The 22,798-nt window shown below is 45.5% G+C and overlaps 2 protein-coding genes across 7 annotated transcripts in view; both read left to right on the forward strand.

Annotated features, from left to right (window-relative positions):
• Positions 1-7,647: 7,647 nt before the first annotated feature.
• LOC308240618 (D-3-phosphoglycerate dehydrogenase-like) lies at positions 7,648-19,724 on the forward strand (the record flags this gene model as incomplete). The annotated part of the gene is given in 4 exon segments (XM_080653945.1): positions 7,648-8,049; positions 8,053-8,403; positions 8,407-9,172; positions 19,648-19,724. Coding segments are annotated over 4 exon segments (1,596 nt in total).
• A 477-nt stretch (positions 19,725-20,201) lies between these two features.
• The window catches only part of UPF2 (UPF2 regulator of nonsense mediated mRNA decay), a gene marked incomplete at its 3' end in the record, with an annotated part of 132,838 nt that continues 130,241 nt past the window's right edge, over positions 20,202-22,798 (forward strand). For 5 of the 6 annotated variants that reach the window (XM_080643568.1, XM_080643573.1, XM_080643570.1 and 2 more), the window contains exon 1: positions 20,202-20,337. Of the gene's footprint in view, positions 20,886-22,798 lie in introns of all 6 variants that reach the window. The other variant, XM_080643569.1, reaches the window with a different exon arrangement.

Raw genomic sequence — 22,798 nt, forward strand, 5'->3', positions numbered from 1 at the left:
TATTATTAGTATAGATTGATACTGGGTATGAAAAGATTACTACAAAGGGGCACCCCTATTTAGATGAGTCTTTCATTAAATTGGAATGGGGTATACACAGTGAAATGACTATTTCATGAGGAAAACTTAGGGAAGTATAATGTATTTTTATATCAGCAGTGTAGACCCTTCCAGAAGAAAAAATAGCTAGAAATGACACCCATTCCTTTACCTTCCTCTTAGCAACTGATACAAGAACTGAAATGATGCCAGAAGATTCTCTGAGTAATAACTTTTTTTCCAGTTATATTTCTCAATGTGACATTATCATCCTGAGTTATGAAGGCAACCATTTTTCATTTAGATTTGTCAACACTTGGAAACAATAAGGTATATTGCCAAAATTAAATTAAAATAATAAAATTGGAGATCATAAAGTGTAACCTACTCATTTTTAAATGATGTTTCCATGTCACAGACAGGTTACAAATGATTTGCCCTCCTTTCACTATGTTACATTTGCAGTAGCCAGACTCTAAGACGGGACATTAGGTCTTTAATACCCAGGCCAGTCTTCTTTCCTTTGTGCTATCATAGGCACAGATTTATCAGCACACTGTCTGACTTATGCAGACATTTTTGTTTATATATATTGTTCCATCTTGTTTGAACTAGGTTATAAAATCATGTCTTTTCTTATTCTACATTCTGATTACGTAAAAGGGGATATCTGTATTGTTATGTGTGCCTATATTTGGTTATATAAGGTAGGGAAAATATTTTAGAATGGGAGGAAATATTACATAAGAGCATGAACTTTGGAATCGGGCAGTCCTAAACAGAGATTCTATTTAGTAGCTGTGTCATCCTGGGCACATTATTTAACCATGCTAAACCCTAGTTTTCCTACCTATAAAAACAAAGAAAACAGTATCTTCTAAATAGACTCATTGGGTGGATTAATGCCTGACACACACTAAGAAAGAAGTATCTGTTTATTTCTCTTTATTCATCCACTCAACACTCAGTGTTACAAATTTGAATTATCTTTAAATGGAAATCACATAAAAGGGGTATGGAGTCCTGTATTTGGACTGTTAACAATTGGTATATTGCTTGGTAAACAAAAATGAAACCCTAATTTAGGATGGTTTCCTCCAAAATATTCTGCTCTTTTCACTCTGATTTAATCCTACACATGCCTGTATCAGTATACAGGTTTTTCTTTCCTCTAAGAAAGTATTTGCAGGAGAGAAAAATCTTTTTGCTCTACCCTCTTTCAGTGGGAGGGTAGGAATGAAACTAACAAGAAAGATTAACAAAAGAAAAAGCATATAATTTTATTATTGATGTACAAAGTTCACAGAAAAGAAGCAAAACATAAAGAGATGGTTAGACTTGGGGCTTACATACTATTTTTAAAAATATATATCTTGATTGATTTCAGAGAGGAAGAGAGAGATAGAAACATCAATGATGAGAGAGAATCATTGATCATCTGTCTCCTGCACGTCCCCTACTGGGGATCAAGCATGCAACTCAGGCATGTTTGATTCATGCCTTGGCCAGCATTGAACCTGGGACCCTTCAGTCCGCAGGCTGACGCTCTATCCACTGAGCTAAACCAGCTAAAGCAGGCTTACATACTATTTTAACCAAGGACAGGGGGCTTGGGTTTCAAGGGATGACAAATCATAGGGAAGTAGATAGGAAATATTATCTTATTTGCATAAAATGTTTATGTAAACACATCTGGTTGTTGACACTCCATCTCGCCTGATAAGAGTTAATTTCCTCTTCCTGATAGGGAGTTGGGAGTAAGGGGGTAGACACCTCCACAAAGATAAATTCACACCCTGCTTTTGTTTTTAGGAAGATAAATGGGAATTCCAGAGAACTTTTCCTGCATCTAGTCTTGATTGCCTTTACCTCAAAATAATCCTTACTATGAAGTGGCCCCGTTTTTTTTGATGGTATATCTCAATTCCCTTGAGCACCATTAACTAAAAGGATAAAAATAGAAAAAGAAGTAGGTGAGAGGTCAGAATGTCCTTTCTTGTGGAGAAACCAAGATGGTGGCATAGGTGAACACCTAAACTGCTGCCTCACACAACAATTTCAAAACTACAGCTAAAAGAAAGAACGGACATCATCCAGAACCACAGGAAAGTTGGCTGAGTGGATATTCTACAACTAGAAGGAAAGAGAGGGGCACAGGGAGACTCAGAGGAGCTGAAAAAGGCTGAGGTACGGAGACACGTGTGCGGAGAGGACGGGCGGCTGAGTGTCTGGCTAGCTTCCTCTACCAGGAGGGAGACGAAAGCTCCCGACTGCACTGAACCCCAGGTCCGACTGCACTGAACCCCAGTTCCAGGCGAGACCCTGGGGTCCCAGACTCATACGGGGGAGTCTGGACTGTCGGGAAAAGAGAGGAGCACATGGAAACTCAGGGGAGCTGCAAAATTCAGAGGTCTGTAGGCGCGCGTGAGTGAGCGCAGAGAGGACTGACTGCTGAGTGTGCTGCTGGCTTTCTCTAGCGGGAGGAAGATGGAAGCTCCCGACTGCGCTGAACTCCAGTTCCGGGCGAGAATATGGGAATCCAGATTCAATGAGGGAGAAACTGAACTGTCTGGCAGCAGGCAAAACTTGAGGGTGGCTTTCTCTCAGAGGTGCTTGCAGCAATTACCACGGGACACTGAGACACAGGGGCCTCATATGGCAGGGCTGATGGGAAGCCAAGGCTGTCTGCTTAGCCCTAAGACTACGCCCCATCCAAGCTGAGCATAGTGGCTTTTGCAATTTTGCAAGTATTGTCTCATAAGGCTGTCTCCAGCACAGAAGTTCTCCCGGCGCAGACACAGCTGATCCTCACAGCCAATTGGCCTGGAGTTCAATTCCTCCCAGTGATATCAACAACAATCAAGACTTAACTACAACAAGGCTGTGCACACAGTCCACAAAGGGGTGCACCAAGATTGTCCACCTCAGGTAACTGGGGAGGCTGAGCCACTGGGCCCTATAGGACACCTAGCACACAAAGCTACTCTACCAACTCAGGGAAACAGGGAAAATGCGGAGACAAAGAAACAGATCACAAATGAAAGAAATGGAGGAAAGCAATCAACTGGATATAGAGTTCAAAACCATGGTTATAAGGTTTTTCAAGAATTTTCTAGAAAATGCCGATAAATTTAGCAAGACCCTCGAGGATATGAAAAAGGACCAACTAGAAATTAAACATACACTGACTGAAATAAAAAATATTATACAGAGACCTAACAGCAGACTAGAGGAATGCAAGAATCAAGTCAAAGATTTGAAATACAAAGAAGCAAAAAACACTCAACCGGAAAAGCAAAAAGAAAAAAGAATCCAAAAATTTGAAGATAGTGTAAGCAGCCTCTGGGACAACCTCAAGCGTACCAACATCCGAATTATGGGGGTGCCAGAAGAAGAGAGAGAGCAAGATACTGAAAACCTATTTGAAGAAATAATGACCGAAAACTTCCCCCACCTGGTGAAAGAAATAGACTTACAAGTCCAGGAAGCGCACAGAACCCCAAACAAAAGGAATCCAAAGAGGACCACACCAAGACACATCATCATTAAAATGCCAAGAGCAAAAGACAAAGAGAGAATCTTAAAAGCAGCAAGAGAAAAACAGTTAATTACCTACAAGGGAACACCCATATGGCTGTCAGCTGATTTCTCAACAGAAATTATGTAGGCCAGACGGGAGTGGCAAGAAATATTCAACAAGTGATCAATATCAAGAACCTACAACCAAGATTACTCTACCCAGCAAAGCTATCATTCAGAATTGAAGGTCAGATAAAGAGCTTCACAGATAAGAAAAAGCTAAAGGAGTTCATCACCACAAAACCAGTATTATATGAAATGCTGAAAGGTACTCTTTAAGAAGAGGAGGAAGAAGAAAAAGGTAAAGATAAAAATTATGAACAACAAATACATATCTATCTACAAGTGAAGCTAAAAATCAAGTGAATAAAAAATCTGATGAACAGAATAAACTGCTGAATATAATAGAATCAGGGGCATAGAAAGGGAGTGGACTGACAATTCTCAGGGGGAAAAGGGTGTGGGGGGTGCGGAAGGAGACTGGACAAAAATCGTACACCTATGGATGAGGACAGTGTGGGGGAGGTAAGGGCAGAGGGTGGGTTGGGAACCCGGTGGAGGGGAGCTATGGGGGGAAAAAGAGGAACAATTGTAATAATCTGAACAATAAAGATTTATTAATTTTTTTTAAAAAAGAAGTAGATGAAGTTAAACCAATATTAAGTTAAGTTTTGGACTTTAGGTTTGAAGTGTGTGGAATATTTCATCACAGACACCCCACAGCAAAGACTTAGTAATATAGGTCAGGAATTAAAGAATTAAGATCAATTAGAGGACATACATAGGGTTAGCTTTCTCACCATTTATCCATTAGTTTCCCCAAAGAATATTTAGAATGGTTATTTTGCTGGACAAATTGAAGTAATATTGATCTTAGAGATGACATTTATAAACCTCTGTCATTATTGGTTACTAGAGGCTTAGTGCACGAATTTCGCCCTCTCGCAGTCTGGGATCCCTCTCACAGTCTGGGACCCCTTGTTCCTTATTGCCCGCCTGCTTGCTGCTCCTTACCACTTGGCTTGCTACTCCTTAGCGCTGCCATGGAGGCGGGAGAGGCTCCTGCCACCGCCACTGCACTTGCCAGCCATGAGCCCGGCTTTTGGCTGAGCGGTGCACCCCCTGTTGGAGCACACTGACCACCAGGGGGCAGCTCCTGCATTGAACGTCTGCCCCCTGGTGGTCAGTGTGCATCATAGTGATCAGTTGCTCCACTGGTTGTTCTGCTATTCGGTCGATTTGCATATTAGAGTTTTATTTGTATACTAGTCACCCGGTGCACAAAATTTGTGCACATTGAAAGGGGATTAATTAGAGGAAATAATTTAATATTTCTATTTGCACTTTCTGTATAGTAGAAGTGTCAGAGATGAAAAAAAATTAGTAAAATGTATATGAAAACCTTTCTCCTGTCACAGTCTGGGGCACACCACAGGACCCAGAGTCAAGTCCCTGCCCACCCACATGCACCTCCAAATCACGTGAGACCCAGACCTGGCCGCCCCCGCTTCCATTGGGCTAGATCCAGACCCAGCCAGTTCCACCCTTGTCAAGCCCTGCTGGGCAGGGGGCATAGCCTCAGGTCCCCTGGCCTGGTGCCAGGACGGGGGGTGTGGCCTGAGGTCACCCAGCCCAGACTGGGATGGGGGGTGTGCCTTGAGGTCCTCCATTTAACCCCACTAGGTGGGGGACACGGCCTGAGATCCTCTGTCAAGCCCCGCTGGGTGGGGGGCGTGGCCTGAGGTCCCCCGTCAAGCCCACCAAGCAGAGGGGCGCAGCCTCAGGTCCCCTGATTCAGATCTGGGATGGGGGGTAGCCTCAGGTCCCCCGTCCAGCCCTGCAGGGTGGGGGTGTGGCCTGAGTTCCCCCAACCCAGCACTGGGGGTGCACCTTGAGGTCCCCTGTCAAGCCCTGCTGGGTGGGGGGCACGGCCTGAGGTCCCATCAAGCCCATCCAGGCAGGGGGGTGCAGCCTCAGGTCCCCTGGCCCGGTGCTGGGGCGGGGGAAGTGGCCTGAGGTACCCTATCAAGCCCCGCTGGGCGGTGGGTGCGGTCTGAGGTCCCCTGGCCTGGTGCTAGGGTGGGGTGCATAACCTGAAGTCCCCTGTCAAGCCCCACCTGGTGGGGGGCATGGCTAGGGCGGGGGGAGCAGCCTGAGGTCCCCTAGTCCAGCACCAGGACGGGAAGCACACCTTGAGGTCCCCTGTCAAGACCTGCCAGGCGTGGGGCGTGGCCTCAGGTACCCTGGCACTGGCACTGGGGGGTGCGGCCTGAGGTCTCCCAGCCTGACACCAGGGTGGGGGGTGTGGTCTGAGGTCCCCTGTCAAGCCCCACAGGGGTTGATGAGGGGGTAGCCTCAGGTCCCTGCTGATTGCTCGTTAAGGCTCCTTATGGGAACTTGGCCTCAGCTGTAGGTGCAGCCATCTTTGTGACGGAATGATGGTCAATTAGCATATTCCCTCTTATTAGATAGGATAGGATAATAGCTGAGAATACATTCTTTTTCCTTTTTTTTTAACACTTTATCTATATACTAGAGGCCTGGTGCACAAATTTGTACACGGATGGGGTCCCTCAGCCTGGCCAGTGATCAGAGCCATCTCGCCCAGCCCTGATCAGGACCGACTGGTGCAGCGGGCTGGGGGGAAGGACCGCGGGAGGTTGGCCAGCAACAGGAGGTTGGCTGTGGGAGCACACTGATCACCAGGGGGCAGTTCCTGCATTCAGTGTCTGCCCCCTGGTGGTCAGTGCGCATCATAGCAACCAGTTGACCAGTCGTTTGGTCACTTAGGCTTTTATATATATACTAGTAGCCCTGTGCACGAATCCGTGTGCCAGTAGCTTGCTGCCGCCCTCCAGTAGCTCTCCGCCTGCTGCCCTGCCCTCCTGTGGTTCCCCTGCCCCCTCCTCATAGCTTTCTACCCTGCCCCCTCCTATAGCTCTCCTCTGCCTGCTTGTAGCCAGTAGCTTGCTGCTGCCCTCCTGTAGCTCTCTGCCCACTGCCCCACCCTCCTATGGCTCCCGCCGCCCCCCCCCCCCCCATCCCCTCATAGCTTTCTGCCCTGGCCCCTCCTGTAGCTCTCCGCTGCCTGCTTGTAGCTCGCTGCCCCACCCTCCTGCTCATCCGTGATACAGTGGTTACATGTTCGGTGTTATGCTTCATGGTGTAACAACCATTTGCATATTACATCTTTATTATATAGGATAGATGCCACCCAAATACATTCATTTAAAAAAAAAAAAGAAACATCAATTTTGAGACATGGGACGTTATACTAAACTACAGGCCCGGTGCATGAAATTCATGAGTGGGTAGGGTCCCTAGACCTGGCTGGCAATCAGGGCTGATTAGGGCCTTCCGGCTGCTGGCCAGGGCCTTCCTTCCCCCGGCTACTGGCTGCCAACCAAGGCCTTCCTTTTGTTTCATGCCACCCCTTGGTGGTCAGCACACGTCATAGTGAGTGGTCAAACTCCTAGTCAGTTGAACTCCTGAGGGGACAATTTGCATATTAGCCTTTTATTATCTCCATAATAAAGAGGCAGGGTGTAATGACTTTACGACCGAAGCTCGACCAGATCGTAAGTCAGTGCTGGGTTGCCTTTGGCTGCAGGCAGGGTGCCCCAGCACAGACTGCTGAGGGGGCTGCGAATCAGAGCCAGAGAGAGGCCTGAAGAGAGAAGCAGGGACTGATCCATGGCCTCGGTGGCAGCTTTTGACCAGCACTTGCCTCTCTCTTTCTCTCCCAGTCTGGCCAGCAGCCACACCTCCATTTCTCTCCAGGACTCCACCAGGGCTGCTGATCAGCCCCGCCTTTCTGATCAGGCCCCGTTGATATGCCCAGAGACGTTGACTGGCATGGAAACTGACCAATCAGAACTAAATCTGAGTGAAGTGTGAGGCACCAATGGCTGCCTAGGAGGCGGAGCTTTTGATGCTGACTGGCATAGAAACTGACCAATCAGAACCAAATCTAGGGGCTTAGAGGTATTTCTGTCCAGGGAGAGCGGCATCTGGAGGCCAGCTCCAGCAATGGCCTTCGCAAATCTACAGAAAGTGCTCATCAGTGACAGCCTGGACCCTTGCTGCTGGAAGATCCTACAAGATGGAGAGCTGCAGGTGGTGGAGAAGCAGAACTTGAGCAAAGAGGAGCTGATAACCGAGCTGCAGGACTGTGAAGGCCTTATCGTCCGCTCGGCCACCAAGCTGACCACCGATGTCATCAACGCAGCAGAGAAGCTCCAGGTGGTGGGCAGGGCCAGCACTGACGTGCACAACGTGGATCTGGAAGCCGCCACGAGGAAGGGCATCCTGGTCATGAACACTCCCAATGAGAACAGTCTTAGTGCTGCAGAGCTCACCTGTGGGATGATCATGTGTCAGGCCAGGCAGATTCCCCAGGCAACGGCTGCAATGAAGGATGGCAAATGGGACTGAAAGAAGTTCATGGGAACCGAGTTGAATGGAAAGATCCTGGTAATTCTTGGCCTGGGGAGGATCGGGAGAGAGGTGGCTGTTTGGATGCAGTCCTTCGGAACGAAGACTGAAGGGTACGACCCCATGGTCTCACCAGAGGTCTCGGCATCCTTCGGTGTTCAGCAGCTGCCCCTGGAGGAGATCTGGCCCCTCTGTGACTTCATCACTGTGCACACCCCTCTCATGCCCTCCACGACAGGCCTGCTAAATGACAGCACCTTTGTTCTGTACAAGAAGGGCGTGTGCGTGGTGAATTGTGCCCATGGAAGGATTGTGGACGAGGGCGCCCTGCTCCAGGCCCTGCAGTTGGGGTAGTGTGCGGGCGCAGCACTGTACGCGTTCATGGAGGAGCCGCCTTGGGACCATGCCTTGGTGGACCACAAGAATGTCAACAGCTACCCCCTCCTGGATGCCAGCACCAAGGCTCAGAGCCGCTGCAAGGAGGAGATTGCTGTTCAGTTCGTGGACATGGTGAAGGGGAGAGCCCTCGTGGGAGTCATGAATGCCCAGGCCCTTACCAGCACCTTCTTTCTGCACACCAAACCTTGGATCAGTATGGCAGAAGCTGTGGGGACTCTGATGCGAGCCTGGGCAGGGTCCCCCAAAGGGACAATCCAGGTGGTAACACAGGGCTTATCCCTGAAGAATGCCGGGAACTGCCTGAGCCCCGTAGTCACTGTCGGCCTCCTCAAAGACTCTTCTAATCATGCAGATGTGAACTTGGTGAACGCCAAGCTGCTTGTGAAGGAGGCAGGCCTCAATGTAACCACCTCCCATAACCCGACTGTGCCAGGAGAGCAAGGATGCGGGGAAGGCTTCCTGAGCGTGGCCCTGGCAAGTGCTCCCTACCAGGCTGTGGGCTTTGTCCAGGGCACCACACCTGTTCTACAGGCACTCAACGGAGCTGCCTTCAGACTAGAAGTGCCTCTCCACAGGGGTCTGCCCCTGCTCCTGTTCCAGGCTCAGCCCTCCAACCCTACCATGCTGCCTACCATGATTGGGCTCCTGGCAGAGGCAGGCGTGCAGCTGCTGTCCTACCAGACCTCGGTGGTGTCCAATGGGGATACCTGGCACGTCATGGGCATCCCTCTCGAAATCTGGGACCGCTGGCTCCTAACTGCTCACCTGCCTGCCTGCCTCATCGCCTCTAACTGCCTCTGCCTGCTTGCCTGATTGCCCCTTACCCCTCTGCCTGCCTGCCTGATTGCCCATAACTGCCCTCCCCTGCCGGCCTGATCTCACCCCCAACTGCCTCTGCCTGCCTGATCTCACCCCCTGTGGGATCAGGCCTAAACTGGTAGTTGGACATCCCCAAGGGGTCCCCGATTGGAGAGGGTGCAGGCTGGGCTGAGGGAAACCCCCCCCTCTGTGCATGAATTTTGTGCACCGGGCCACTAGTATAGGATATAAAAGGCTAAGTGACTGGCTGGTAGGTATGATGCACACTGACCACCAGGGAACAGACGCTCAACGCAGGAGCTGCCAAGCGACAGCAACTTTGCAGAGTGCCCTCTCGCAGTCTGGGACCCCTCAGGGGATGTTGGACTGCCAGTTTCGACCTGATCCCTGCAGGCCAGGCCAAGGCACCCCACCTGCCGGAGGGACCCTGCTCACTCCACAGATGCCCTTTGAGCCTGGGCACCGCCCCAGGTGTGGCTGGCCGGGATGGGACCATGGGAGGTTGGCTCTAAGGCGTGTCGGCCTGTCTCGCCCAGTCCCACCCTGCTGGCCACCTTCCAATTAATTTCCTTTCAATGTGCACAAATCCGTGCCCCCAGCCTCTAGTTGATATATAATTGACAAATAATATTGTAAGATAATTAAATCCTATATAATAAAAGGCTAATATGCAAATCGACCAAACGGCAGAAGGACTGCTTGCTAGGATGTGCATTGACCACCAGGGGGCACATGCTCAATGCAGAAGCTTCCCCCTGGTGGTCAGTGCATTCCCACAGGGGAAGCGCCACTCAGCCAGTAGCCCTGAGTGCAGCTCTAAGGATGTCCGACTGCCATGGGGAGCGGGCCTAAGCCTTCAGTCGAACATCCCCTGAAGACTCCTGGAATGTGAGAGGACACAGGCCAGGTTGAGGGACACCCCCAGCCCCACTGAGTGCACAATTTCATGCACTGGGCCTCTAAATGATAAATAAAATTATAAGCAGCAATGTGACTTTTCACTTTTTATTAAGTAGAGGCCTGGTGCACGAAATTCATGCATGGGTCAGGTCCCTAGGCCTAGCTGGCGATCAGGGCCAATGGGAGCCAGGCCGATCGGGCCGGGCCGGAGAGGAGGCAATGGTCACCGGGCTGGGTGCAGAAGGAATGGATGCTGGATGCCGACATTGTCAGCACCCCGCCACCATGAGGTTCCCTGCCTCCCCCTTTTCTCCTTCACTCACCACCACACCACCACTGCAGTGGGGGACAGCGAGCTGATCGGGGCTTGCTGGCCAGGGGGAGGGATGGGGCATCGGAGGTTGGGCACCAGAGGGAGCCAGCCTTTGGCCCCCCTGGGAATGGGACCACCCACCTCCGGTTCCCTGTCCCAGTCCAGGTGCCAGCAGGGACCGCAGGAGGTTGGCCAGCTGGGGGAGGTTGGCTGTGGGAGCGCACTGACCATCAGGGAACAGCTCCTGCATTGAGCATCTGCCCCCTGGTGGTCAGAGCACATCATAGCGACTGGTCGTTCCAGTTGCTTAGGCTTTTATATGAATACTAGGGGCCCGGTGCACAAAGATTCATGCACAGGAGGTGAGTCCCTCAGCCTGACCTGCACCCTCTCCAATATGGGAGCCCTCAGGGAAGCCCTCTACAATCCAGGAGTTTCTGTCTGTCTTTGCAATCATATAAGCGAATTGTGTGAGACCCCAACTCAGTTTGGTTTGTTGCTCACAGAATAATAGAGGCATGTTTTTTTCTTTGCTTCATTGGTGGAGATTTCCAGGAAGTTTTAGGATATCGTCCCTTTAATTTTTCCTAGACACTCTGATTTTACTTATGTCTCTCACCTTTGCTTTCCCTCCATCCCCCACTGCAACAGTAACTTGCTCCAGGCTCACTTTGCTCTAGTGTCTAGGAGATCCGTCTGCCACCAGAACTATGATTCCCAGCATTCCTGGTGCTCCCCGAGCTCTAGGCTTCTGCTTCCAGTCCTAGGGCTGCCACCAGAACTACTATTCCCAGAATTCCTGGTGCTCCCAGCATTCTTGGTTTTCCCTTCCTGCTCTGTCTCTGTCCCACGGCCTCCCACTCTGCCAAGTCCTCCAAGCCACCAGCTCTCCTGCTCTGCTCTCCACCTGGCGCCTGTGTATGCAAATAAACCCAACATCTTTGTTGGGTTAATTTGCATACTCACTCCTGATTGGCTGGTGAGCGTAGAGGAGGTATGGTCAATTTACATGTTTCTCTTTTATTATATAGGATAGATATTCATTTTAAAGTTCATTGTCTTGAAAAAATGTGAAGAGAGCCGCCGAAACCGGTTTGGCTCAGTGGATAGAGCATCGGCCTGCGGACTGAAGGGTCCCGGGTTCGATTCCGGTCAGGGGCATGTACGTTGGTTGTGGGCACATCCCCAGTGGGAGGTGTGCAGGAGGCAGCTGATCGATGTTTCTCTCTCATCGATGTTTCTAGCTCTCTATCTCTCTCCCTTCCTCTCTGTAAAATATCAATAAAATATATTAAAAAAAAAAAAGAAAAAATGTGAAGAGAAACCAAGATGGTGGCATAGGTAAAAACCTAAACTGCTGCCTCGCACAACAATTTCAAAACTACAACTAAAAGACAAAACAGACATCATCCAGAACCACAGGAAAGCTAGCTGAGTGGAAATTCTACAACTAGAAGGAAAGAGAAAAGCACACGGAGACTCAGAGGAGCTGCAAAAGGCTGAGGTACGGAAACACACACGTGGAGAAGACTGGCGGATGAGTGCATGGCTGGCTTTCTCAAGCGGGAGGGAGATGGAAGCTCCCAACTGTGCTGAACTCCAGTTCTGGGCGAGACTCTGGGAACCCTGACTCATTCTGGGAGAAACTGAACTGTCTGGCAGCGGGCGGAACTCAAGGGCGGCCTTACCGAGGGACACTTAGACCCAGAGGCCTCATAGGGCAGGGCTGATGGGAAGCCAAGGCTGTGTGCTCTGCCCTGAGACTCGCCCTATCCAAGCTGAGCACAGAGGCTTTTGTAATTTTGCAAGTCTTGTCTCATAAGAGTGTCTCCAGCACAGAAGTTCTCCGGCATAGACACAGCTGATCCTCACAGTCAATTGGCCTGGAGGTCAATTCCTCCCAGTGATACCAACAACAATCAAGGCTTAACTACAACAAGGCTGTGCACACAGTCCACAAAGGAGTGCACCAAGAGTGTTCACCTCAGGTAACTGGGGAGGCTGAGCCACTGGGCCCTATAGGACACCTAGCACACAAAGCTACTCTACCAACTCAGGGAAGCAGCAAAAATGCAGAGACAAAGAAACAGATCACAAATGAAAGAAATGGAGGAAAGTAATCAACTGGATATAGAGTTCAAAACCACAGTTATAAGGGTTTTCAAGAATTTTCTAGAAAAGGCCAATAAATTTAGCAAGACCCTCGAGGATATGAAAAAAGACCAACTAGAAATTAAACATACACTGACTGAAATAAAAAATATTATACAGAGACCTAACAGCAGACTAGAGGATCGCAAGAATCAAGTCAAAGATTTGAAATACAAAGAAGCAAAAAACACTCAACCAGAAAAGCAAAAAGAATCCAAAAATTTGAAGATAGTGTAAGGAGCCTCAGGGACAACCTCAAGCGTACCAACATCCGAATTATGGGGGTGCCAGAAGAAGAGAGAGAGCAAGATACTGAAAACCTATTTGAAGAAATAATGACCGAAAACTTCCCCCACCTGGTGAAAGAAATAGACTTACAAGTCCAGGAAGCGCACAGAACCCCAAACAAAAGGAATCCAAAGAGGACCACACCAAGACACATCATCATTAAAATGCCAAGAGCAAAAGACAGAGAGAATCTTAAAAGCAGCAAGACAAAAACAGTTAATTACCTACAAGGGAGCACCCATACGGCTGTCAGCTGATTTCTCAACAGAAACTATGCAGGCCAGATGGGAATGGCAAGAAATATTCAACAAGTGATCAATATCAAGAACCTACAACCAAGATTACTCTACCCAGCAAAGCTATCATTCAGAATTGAAGGTCAGATAAAGAGCTTCACAGATAAGGAAAAGCTAAAGGAGTTCATCACCACAAAACCAGTATTATATGAAATGCTGAAAGGTACTCTTTAAGAAGAGGAAGAAGAAGAAATAGGTAAAGATAAAAATTATGAACAACAAATACATATCTATCAACAAGTGAAGCTAAAAATCAAGTGAATTAAAAATCTGATGAACAGAATAAACTGGTGAATATAATAGAATCAGGGGCATAGAAAGGGAGTGTACTGACAATTCTCGGGGGGAAAGGGGTGTGGGGGGTGCGGGAAGAGAATGGACAAAAATCGCACACCTATGGATGAGAATAGTGGCGGTGTGGTAAGGGCAGAGGGTGGGGTGGGAACCGGGTGGAGGGAAGCTATGGGGGGAAAAAGAGGAACAATTGTAATAATATGAACAATAAAAATGTATTAAATTAAAAAAAAATAAAAAATAAAGTTCATTGTCTTAGCAAAATTTATAATGCTGGAGTAAAAGTTTTCAGGTGCCCTGTTTTCACACCAGTGTTAGGACAAAGAAAGGGCTGTTTTGAAGCACCATTTATTCAAATTGCAAAGCCACTTAAATTGTGTTTATTGTTTCAAAAATGATTTGGTAATAGCTAACACAGCACATACTATGAACTCTGTGTTAAGTGATTTTATTTGAATTACCTTGTTTACTATCCACAAAACCCTATGAAAAACTACTATTCTTCCTCTTTCTCTAAAATCAACACATATTAAAAAAGAGAGAAACAAACAAAAAAAACCTAATTGGAGAAACTGGCATATGTAAGCTGGATGGTTTTACTTTCATTTCATACCACAAACCTCAAGTAGCTTCCAGCATGACCTGGTAACCATTACTATACCTCTCCACTATGTTCACACTCTTCAAGGTGTTTCTTTCATACTTTGTCCTGTTTTTTCAAACCTTCCACAGTCTCTCCCTCAGCTTAGTTGCTGACATGCCTCCAATTTTACTGAGAAAAATAGGACCAATCAAGAAGGTTGTCCTTTATAGTCCCTCCCCCACCAAATCTATTTGCCAATCTGTACAAGCCTCCATCTTCTTTGTCTTCTCTCTTGATATCATGTAGAAATGCCCCTGCTTCTCTCAAAGGCACTCTTTCCCTTGTCCCTTAGATTCCATTCCTTCTCACTGCCAGAAGTATTTTGCTTCTATATTATCGTTTTTCCTCTCTCCTATGTCATTAATATTCCCTCACTATTGGATCATTCCCATTAGTATACATTCTCTATATCTATCATTAAATGCTAAAAAGATATAAAAAGATACAAACAAGACCTCCCTGAACTCACATTCTACTAGAATTATATTTTTCTGCTGCTCTTCACCATAAAATTTCTCAGATACCAATCTGTCCCAAAATACTTCACTGAACTGCCTCCTACAAAGTCAATATTGATCCTTATGAGGTTAATTCAATTAGCACTTGTCTCGGCAATATTTGAAACAGTTAATCACTTTCTCTTTCCTGAAGGATGTCTTTTCTTGGCTTACATAACACTATACTCTCCAGGTTTTCGATTTCCTTACTCACGGACATTTTTAGAGACCTAACCTTTCTATTTGTTAGTTTCTCAGGGCTCAGTATTGGACCCTATTTTCTATTTATATTTTCTTTAGTGATCTCCTTTTTTAAAAAAATAAATTTTATTGATTTCAGAGAGGAAGAGAGAGGAAAAGAGAAATAGAATCATTGATTGGCTGCCTCCTGCATGTCCCACACTGGGGATTGAGCCCTCAACTCCGAGCATGTGCCCTAACCTGGAATCCAACCAGGACCTCCTGGTTCATAGGTTGACGCTCAATCACTGAGTCACACCAGTTGGGCGATCTTTTTTTCTTATGGCTTTAAATACTAGCTATGTTGATGATGCTCTGATGTCATCTCTAGGCCAAAATTCTCTTCTGATTTCCAACTACCTATTTGATATCTGTAGTTGGATAACTGGGACCTTCTAATTCTTCAGGTTTTAGACAAAATTTTGCACCAATAAAGAGGACTTTCCTGATCACTCTGCAATAGCCGCATTCTTCTCTTGCCTGTTCCTCTCCATATTTCCCTGTTTATTTTCTCTGCAGCATTTATTGTTTAACATTTTATTTTATTATTTAAATTTTGAATAAATAACCTATTTAAATATTTTTTTATTTATTGATTTAGAGAAAGAAGAAAGGAGAGAGAAACATCAATTTGTTGTTTCACTTATTTATGTATTCATTGGTTGATTCTTGTATCGGGGATCAAATCCTCAACCTTGGCATATGGGGACCTCGCTCTAATCAACTGAGCTCTCCGGCCAGGGCCATTTAACTTTTTAATTTGCTTATTAAAAAAAAAAATTAACCCCACAATGCCTCACTTCTCTTTTGGTGAAATTAATAGAAGCTGGAGTTAGTAAACTGATTTTTTTTTTCAAATTTTTTATTAAGGTATTGTATGTGTACATATCTTACCATTGCCCCCCCCCCACCCCAGTAAACTGATTTTCAATCTTACAATTCCATGAGAAATTTCAATATAGTTTGATAGCTAGTATATGTTTCATATACTTAACATTTACATTTGTTTTAATGTACCCTCAACACTTAGATTTCTTTTTTTTTATCCTCACCCGAGAAGTGAGGATATTTATTCCATTGCTTCTTACAGAGAGTGGAAGGTAGAGTAGAGGGAGAGAGAGAAACATTAATGTGATAGAGACACATCGATTGGTTTGCCTCCCATAGGTGCACTGAGAGATCAAATCTGCAACTCAGGTATGTGGCCTTGACCGGGAATTTAATCCGAGACCCTCCAGTTTGCAGGTCGACACTCTAACCACTGAGCCATGCCAACCAGGACTACACTTAGATTTCTTATTGAATGGATACAGCTCAGCACATTCATTTCAGAAACTGTTAGTAAGAGACAGAGGTCAAGTTGTTGAAAAATTTCCACCAGAGATATTCCGTAAAGAGATGGCTGCTTGAAAAAACAGGTAGGCCCGGCTGGCATGGCTCAGTGGTTCAGCGACGACCTATGAACCAGAAGGTCACAGTTCAATTCCCGTTCAGGGCACATGCCTGGGGTTGTGGGCTTGATCCTTAGTGTGGGGCATGTGGGAGGCAGCCTATCAGTGATTCTCTCTCATCACTGATGTTTCTCTCTCTCTCTCTTTCTCTCCCCCTTCGTCTCTGAAATCAATAAAAATATATTTTAAAAAAACCAGTTTAACCTAGTTTAAATTAGCTAAACTCAACACTGGCTTTAAAAACACAGCTAGAATTGTTTATATTAACAACAGGCACCCAGCAGAGGACCATATAGTCCATCTCACATAAGGCCCGTTTTTGTTTTTTACATTCAGCATTTGTCATGCCCTATGATTATAATCTCTTTTCTTGCTGTTTGCTTTCTTCTGTGAAGCAGAATTATAACCAGGTTTTAAGTAGAAAATAGTATGACATGAAAGAAAAATATATGTATATATAGCAGTTTTCATGTTTATGTTTTTTGTTTCTTTTTTTTACATGGTAGAGTTCTGTGAATTGAAGCAGGCAAAAAGAATAGACATTTTTTTTGTCTACATGGGTTATGCATATTATGCATACAAGGTCTTTGGTTGTTCACTTCCCACCCATCCAGCCTCCCCCGCCTTTCCTCTGAGATTCCTCAGTCTATTCCATGCTTCCATGTCTCTGGATCCACTCTGTTTATCAGTTTATTTTGTTCATTAGATTCTACATATGAGTGAGATCATGTGGTATTTGTCTTTCTCTGACTGGCTTATTTCACTTAGCTTATTTCACTCCAGGTCCCTCCATGTTGTCTTAAAGGGTAAGAGATCCAAGAATGGACATTTTGAGAATATTCTCAAATAATGAAATATCTAAACATTTTTTTTTAATATATTTTATTGATATTTTACAGAGAGGAAGAGAGAGGTGAGGGATAGAGAGCTAGAAACATCGATGAGAGAGAAACATCGATCAGCTGCCTCCTGCACACCTCCTACTGGGGATGTGCCCGCAACCAAGGTACGTGCCCTTGACCGGAATCGAACCTGGGACCTTTCAGTCCGCAGGCCGACGCTCTATCCACTGAGCCAAACCGGTTTCGGCTAAACATTTTTTTAAAAAAATATATTTTATTGATTTTTTTACAGAGAGGAAGGAAGAAGGATAGATAGTCAGAAACATCGATGAGAGAGAAACATCGATCAGCTGCCTCTTGCACACCTCCTACTGGGATGTGCCCCCAACCAAGGTATATGCCCTTGACCGGAATCGAACCCGGGACCTTTCAGTCCGCAGGCCGACGCTCTATCCACTGAGCCAAACCGGTTTCGGCTAAACATTTAAAACTTAATATAATGTAGTTTCAGAAAATAGTCAAGTTTGAATATTATCAAAATACAAAAATGATGGTTTCTTCAGAGCAGTCTTTCTTCCAGTTACAAATTGCAATGATATGCTACATCATAAGGGTTTTGGTGGCTAGCTTGACATCCTTTCTTTGGAAAAAAAATGATTGCCAGCATTGTCAGTCAATGTAAAAGCCTACATAAAGGCAGTGGAATATATCAGAAAGAACTTGCGTTTTTAGAGTTAGATTTGAATATAGTACTACTAGATAATATGCTTACTAGTTTTGTGATCTCGAGTAAATTACTTAGTCTTTCTATGATTCAGTTTCTATAAATAGGGATCATAATATTTACTGAATTATTGTGATTATTAGTTAAAATAACACATGTAAAATAACAAATGCTCAATAAAAATGCCCTCTTCCAACACCTGATGAAATGCAAAGATTGACTTAATCGAGGATAAGAGGGACTTATTTATCAATCACTGGGGTAAATGCTAAGTTAGTCAGACAAAATGGGGAAAAAAAACTTAAAAATGTGGGTGGTGCCTGGATGGTGTGGCTCAGTGGTTGAGCATCCACCCATGCACCAAGAGGTCACCAATTAGATTCCTGGTCAGGGCACATTCCCAGCAGGGATAGGAAGCGTGCTGGAGGCAGCTAACCAATGTTGCTGTTTCTCATTGATGTTTCTATCTCTCTCTCCCTCACCTTTCCCCTCTCTCTAAATATCAATAAAAATATATTTAAAATGTGGGTAGCTATCACCAGTGTTTGGGTACAGTTCTCTCTTAGTTATCAATGGTACTGACAGCAGTATTTGTCTTTCTCTTTTATTCCCCTTTCAATGATTAACCTATTAGTAGTGTAAAAAAACACTAAAACTTAAATATGTACAGGAAGAATCAACATTCAGTTTGGGAGGCAATTTGCTAAGAATAAATGGGAAGTAAAACACTACAGAGAGGCAAATGGGCAGAAGCTGAATAAGTGGAAAACTACACTTGCCTCAAATATAGCAGCTCATTTTGTGGGACTGGAAACCGGGTGGGGCCCCGCACTCAAGCAAGAATCAACCAAGGACTTATATGCATGCATATGAGCAAAACCAATAGACACAGACAGCAAGTGGGAGGTGAGGGCTTGTGCTTGGGTGAGGGGATGGAGGTGAGCGGTCAATGGGGGAAAAAAGGAGACTCATGTAATACTTTAAACAATAAAGAATTAAAAAAAAAAAAGAATCAAGACCAGTTTTGCACCTTTGTTTCTTTGGCTCCTGACTAGCCAAAGCCCACCGACTGTACGAACACCTAGTCAGATCATGTTGGCAGACCTTCGCACTGTTTCAATAAAAATCGGATGCCAGATGCACAAATTTAGTAATTTAAGAGAGAGTAAGTTGTGTGGATAAAATGAAACCATTTTAAAGAGTCGACTTGGGTTCGCATTTGGAAGTAATGACAAGACTAAAAACAACACTCCAATGACTTAATTCAATTAACAAAGGGAAGTCATTCCATCGTAATTTTTAAAATTTGTTTGCTAGAACCCGGTACTTTCTAAAGCCTGTATGGAGCCCAGCCAGCGTGGCTCAGCGTGGACCTATGAACCAGAAGGTACAGAAGGTCACGGTTCTACTCCATCCTCTCTCATCATTAAAGTTTCTCTCTTTCTCTTCCTCGGCCTTCCTCTCTGAAATCAATAAAAGTATATTTAAAAAGAAAACCTGTATGGAAAGAGCCTTGATTCTTCACGCTGAGGTGTTTCTATGTCGAACACCTAAAACTGCTCCTGTAAATTTCCCCACGGGACTTTCGTACTTTCTCCAGGTCACTCTAAAATCTAGACCCATTCCTAACCAACTCCTACCTTCCTCACCAGCTATATTCTTAGCTCCTCCAGTTTCCAATTTCCTAAATCTTCACCCTCATTCCTCGAATTAGTACAATCAAACTTTCCCTTCTTAGACCTCTTCCTTGTATTTACTCCAGGAAAGTCCCACGAGAATCACGTGGCCAAACTTGTCCTTCACGGCGCTCCGTAATTCTCCTACTGTTCCACGCCCTTACTTACCTCCTAGTTAGTCCCGCCCCGCCCATTCTCGCTTCCCCTCCCTCTCCCCTCTCCCATAGGCCTGCGCTTGCGCATCTTCAATACAGGCGCCTTCCCTTTCCTGGCGACCAATCCACTTCCTGCCTCCAGCTCTCGGAACACTCCTCCCCTCAGCTGGGGTCCTGGCTCGAGGTGCTGGTTGTGGCTGTCCTATTGATTGCCTGTCTAAAAAATTTTTTTCTCCTCTCATCAAGTGGACAATTCGAACGAGCCATAAGTGTGTGGCACTTATCTGAGCCATTGCTCGCTATCTACCACCTCGTAGCTAAGCTAAGGGTAGCGGTATGCTGGAGGATGGGCGATCCGAACTGTGTTCGATCTGGCAATTTAGGAGAGAGCTTCTTCCTTTCCACTCTCTCCGCCCCGCCCCCACTCACAGCCTGTCCGCGCTGGTGAGTGGCGGGCGGGCGGGCGGGCGGAGGGAGGAGGGGGAGCTGAGGGAAGGCGGGCCCTCGGCTGCGAGATAGGTGGGGGGAAGGGAGGGGAGAGCCCGAGCTGGAGTTAGTGCTGGGAAACCCGGGGCTAATGTTGACAACAGGCTCGAGGTGAGTCCCGGAGAACCCCCTTCCCCTCCGCTCCAACGACCGGGGAGAAGTGGGTCTGAGGAGCACCGGCCTGGACTCCTACTCCCTGTGGTACCCAAGAGGCGACTCCTCACCCCAGCGCTCCGGGGGCGGCAAGCTGGAGACGGACCGCGGGTCCAGCGTCGTCCTCCTCAGACCTCTTTCTCGGAGGCTCCCACCAACGCCGGAGCCTCTGACCCTGGGCAGGCATGAGGGGCGCCTGCCCCACATGCCGGGGCTGGGCCTCGCGGCTGGAGGCGGGGAGCTTGCTGTGTCGGGGTGAAGGTGTTTGGGGGTGTGGAGTAGAGCGGGGGAGGTTGGGGAAAGCTCTTTAGGAGCCGGGAGGGAGGCGAGGGCGAGGAAGTGGGGAGGGTGCTTGTGTGGGAGGATGTGGAGTAGGGAGACCAGCCGGAGAGTTTCGGTCTTCGGTGTGAGGGAGTGTGGGGTGTGAAGTTAGGGTTGGGGCAAGGATGGTAGTCGAAGGTGACCGTGGATACCCACTGGATGGGAACTAACGGCGGGGAAGCGTGGTAGGTATGGGAACGGAGCGAGAACTGGGGTTTGTGGGATATGCGTGTTTAGGGGAAGGGGTTTTGGTGTATTTAGGAATGGTGGGCATAGATTAAATGTTTTGCTTCTTTTTAGTCTGGTAAGCTGGTGAATCTTCACTTTGCCTTCATCCCATGGCTCCTGGTACTCTTGTTAGTACTGTTGAAGGAGATGATCACAGGATATTTGGTTTCCAGGTTGGCCAAGCAGAGCCAGCTGATAGGCTTGAGGGTACACACTGGACCGGACCTTCAGCTCTTGTTTTAGGACTTGTACATAGTGATGCTTCAGACCAAAGTGAAACTCACCCTTCTCATTTATCATAGTTTGTAGGTGTTTATAAAAATTGTACAGCTGATCAGGAGAACCATTTTTGAACACCAGTGACATTTGTAAAAACTTTGAGTCTTTTATACTAAGGATGGTCTTTACTTCAAAGTCTGGTAAATAATGCCCCTTTGCTGTTACACCCTTAGAACATTTGAATAACACAGAATTAAAAGGTAAGCAGCATTCTCTTACTCTGGAGTATTTTCAGAGCAGTCTGATTGTGATTTCATACAGAGTCCATATGGTATTTTTAAAAGGCAAACACCCCTGCTCTGCACTCTGTCCCCCAGTACACTGTAATGGTACCTGCTTTACTAGTGAAGTAGTTTTACTTTTTTTTGCAAGTTCAGAATATATTTAGAAAACCAAATAAAACAAAGCCCAAGGGCCAAGACACTATTTTGGGAGCTAGAAAGGTGGTTTTAAAGTATGGGTTCCTTTTAAGGACCGTATGAATGTAATTGTAGTCAGTAAAATAACTTGTAAGAGCTAATTCTAATTAAAAGATTGCTAATTTTTATCTATTATTTTGAGGTAGAATTTATTTGAAGTTCTAGTTTTTAGTTGAAATACTTTTTGAAACACTTTAGATAAAATATTTGGCTCTTTATTGAACATGGATTTATTAAAATAATTTAAAAGAAGTTTAGCATTTCATTAACTGTAATTTAATGCTGTTTAATTTTTTTTAATTGGCATAATATAAACACACTGATGTACATTATATTGTTTGTATATTTACTTTATTTGGCTTTTTAAATCTTAGAGTCAGGGTATATAGTGCAACAGAGCACTGGACAGTGAGACTTGACCCAACCAGCAAACTAGTTGTGTAATCTTGGGCATGTCACTCTTCTGTTGCCACCTCAGTGTAAAAATTGAGAACTGGAATAAATGAAAATCTAGTAGTCCTAACTCTAAAAATCTCTCATAATGAATTTTAGTGTTCTGTGTGAGAGAATATAAATATTTATTAATGCCTCCTTTATGTTAGAAGTTTAAGAGGTCTCTAAGAAAGGTAGCAATATCTCCATTTTATTAATAAAGAGATTCAGAAGTTGTTGCCCAGTTTCCAGGTTACAGAGTTGGGATGCACACTTAAAGTTTTACTGACTTCAAAGCCTATGTTATTTTTTTACATGTTGCATTGATACCTTTACATGAACCTTTAGATTCTTGTCATATTTTTTTGTTCACTGAAATTTAGTTGCAAGTATATACTTGGAGTATATGTTTGTAATATAAGAATAAAATGATACAAAGAAGATACCAGTACCAAGAATTAAGGGTCTTATTTAGAGTCTGTTTTAGTATGCTCTAGAACAGTATCTAATTTATGAATGCTTACTACAGTTTGGTGTAGTAGGCACTTAAATTTTATTTAAAAAAGTGAAAACTGTAGAGAGTCACAAACATTTGGGAGACTTTGTTGAGCTAATAAATGATAATCCTTTATCCTGTATGAATTTGTCAGATTTCAAGTGAATTTTTTAATGTTTCAAGAGTATTTGTTATCTAATTTTATCTTAAAAAATGAGACATTAATTGTAAATTTATTAATTTT

Source organism: Plecotus auritus, assembly GCF_963455305.1.
Source record: "Plecotus auritus genome assembly, chromosome: 1".
NCBI classification, from domain to species: Eukaryota; Metazoa; Chordata; class Mammalia; order Chiroptera; family Vespertilionidae; genus Plecotus; species Plecotus auritus.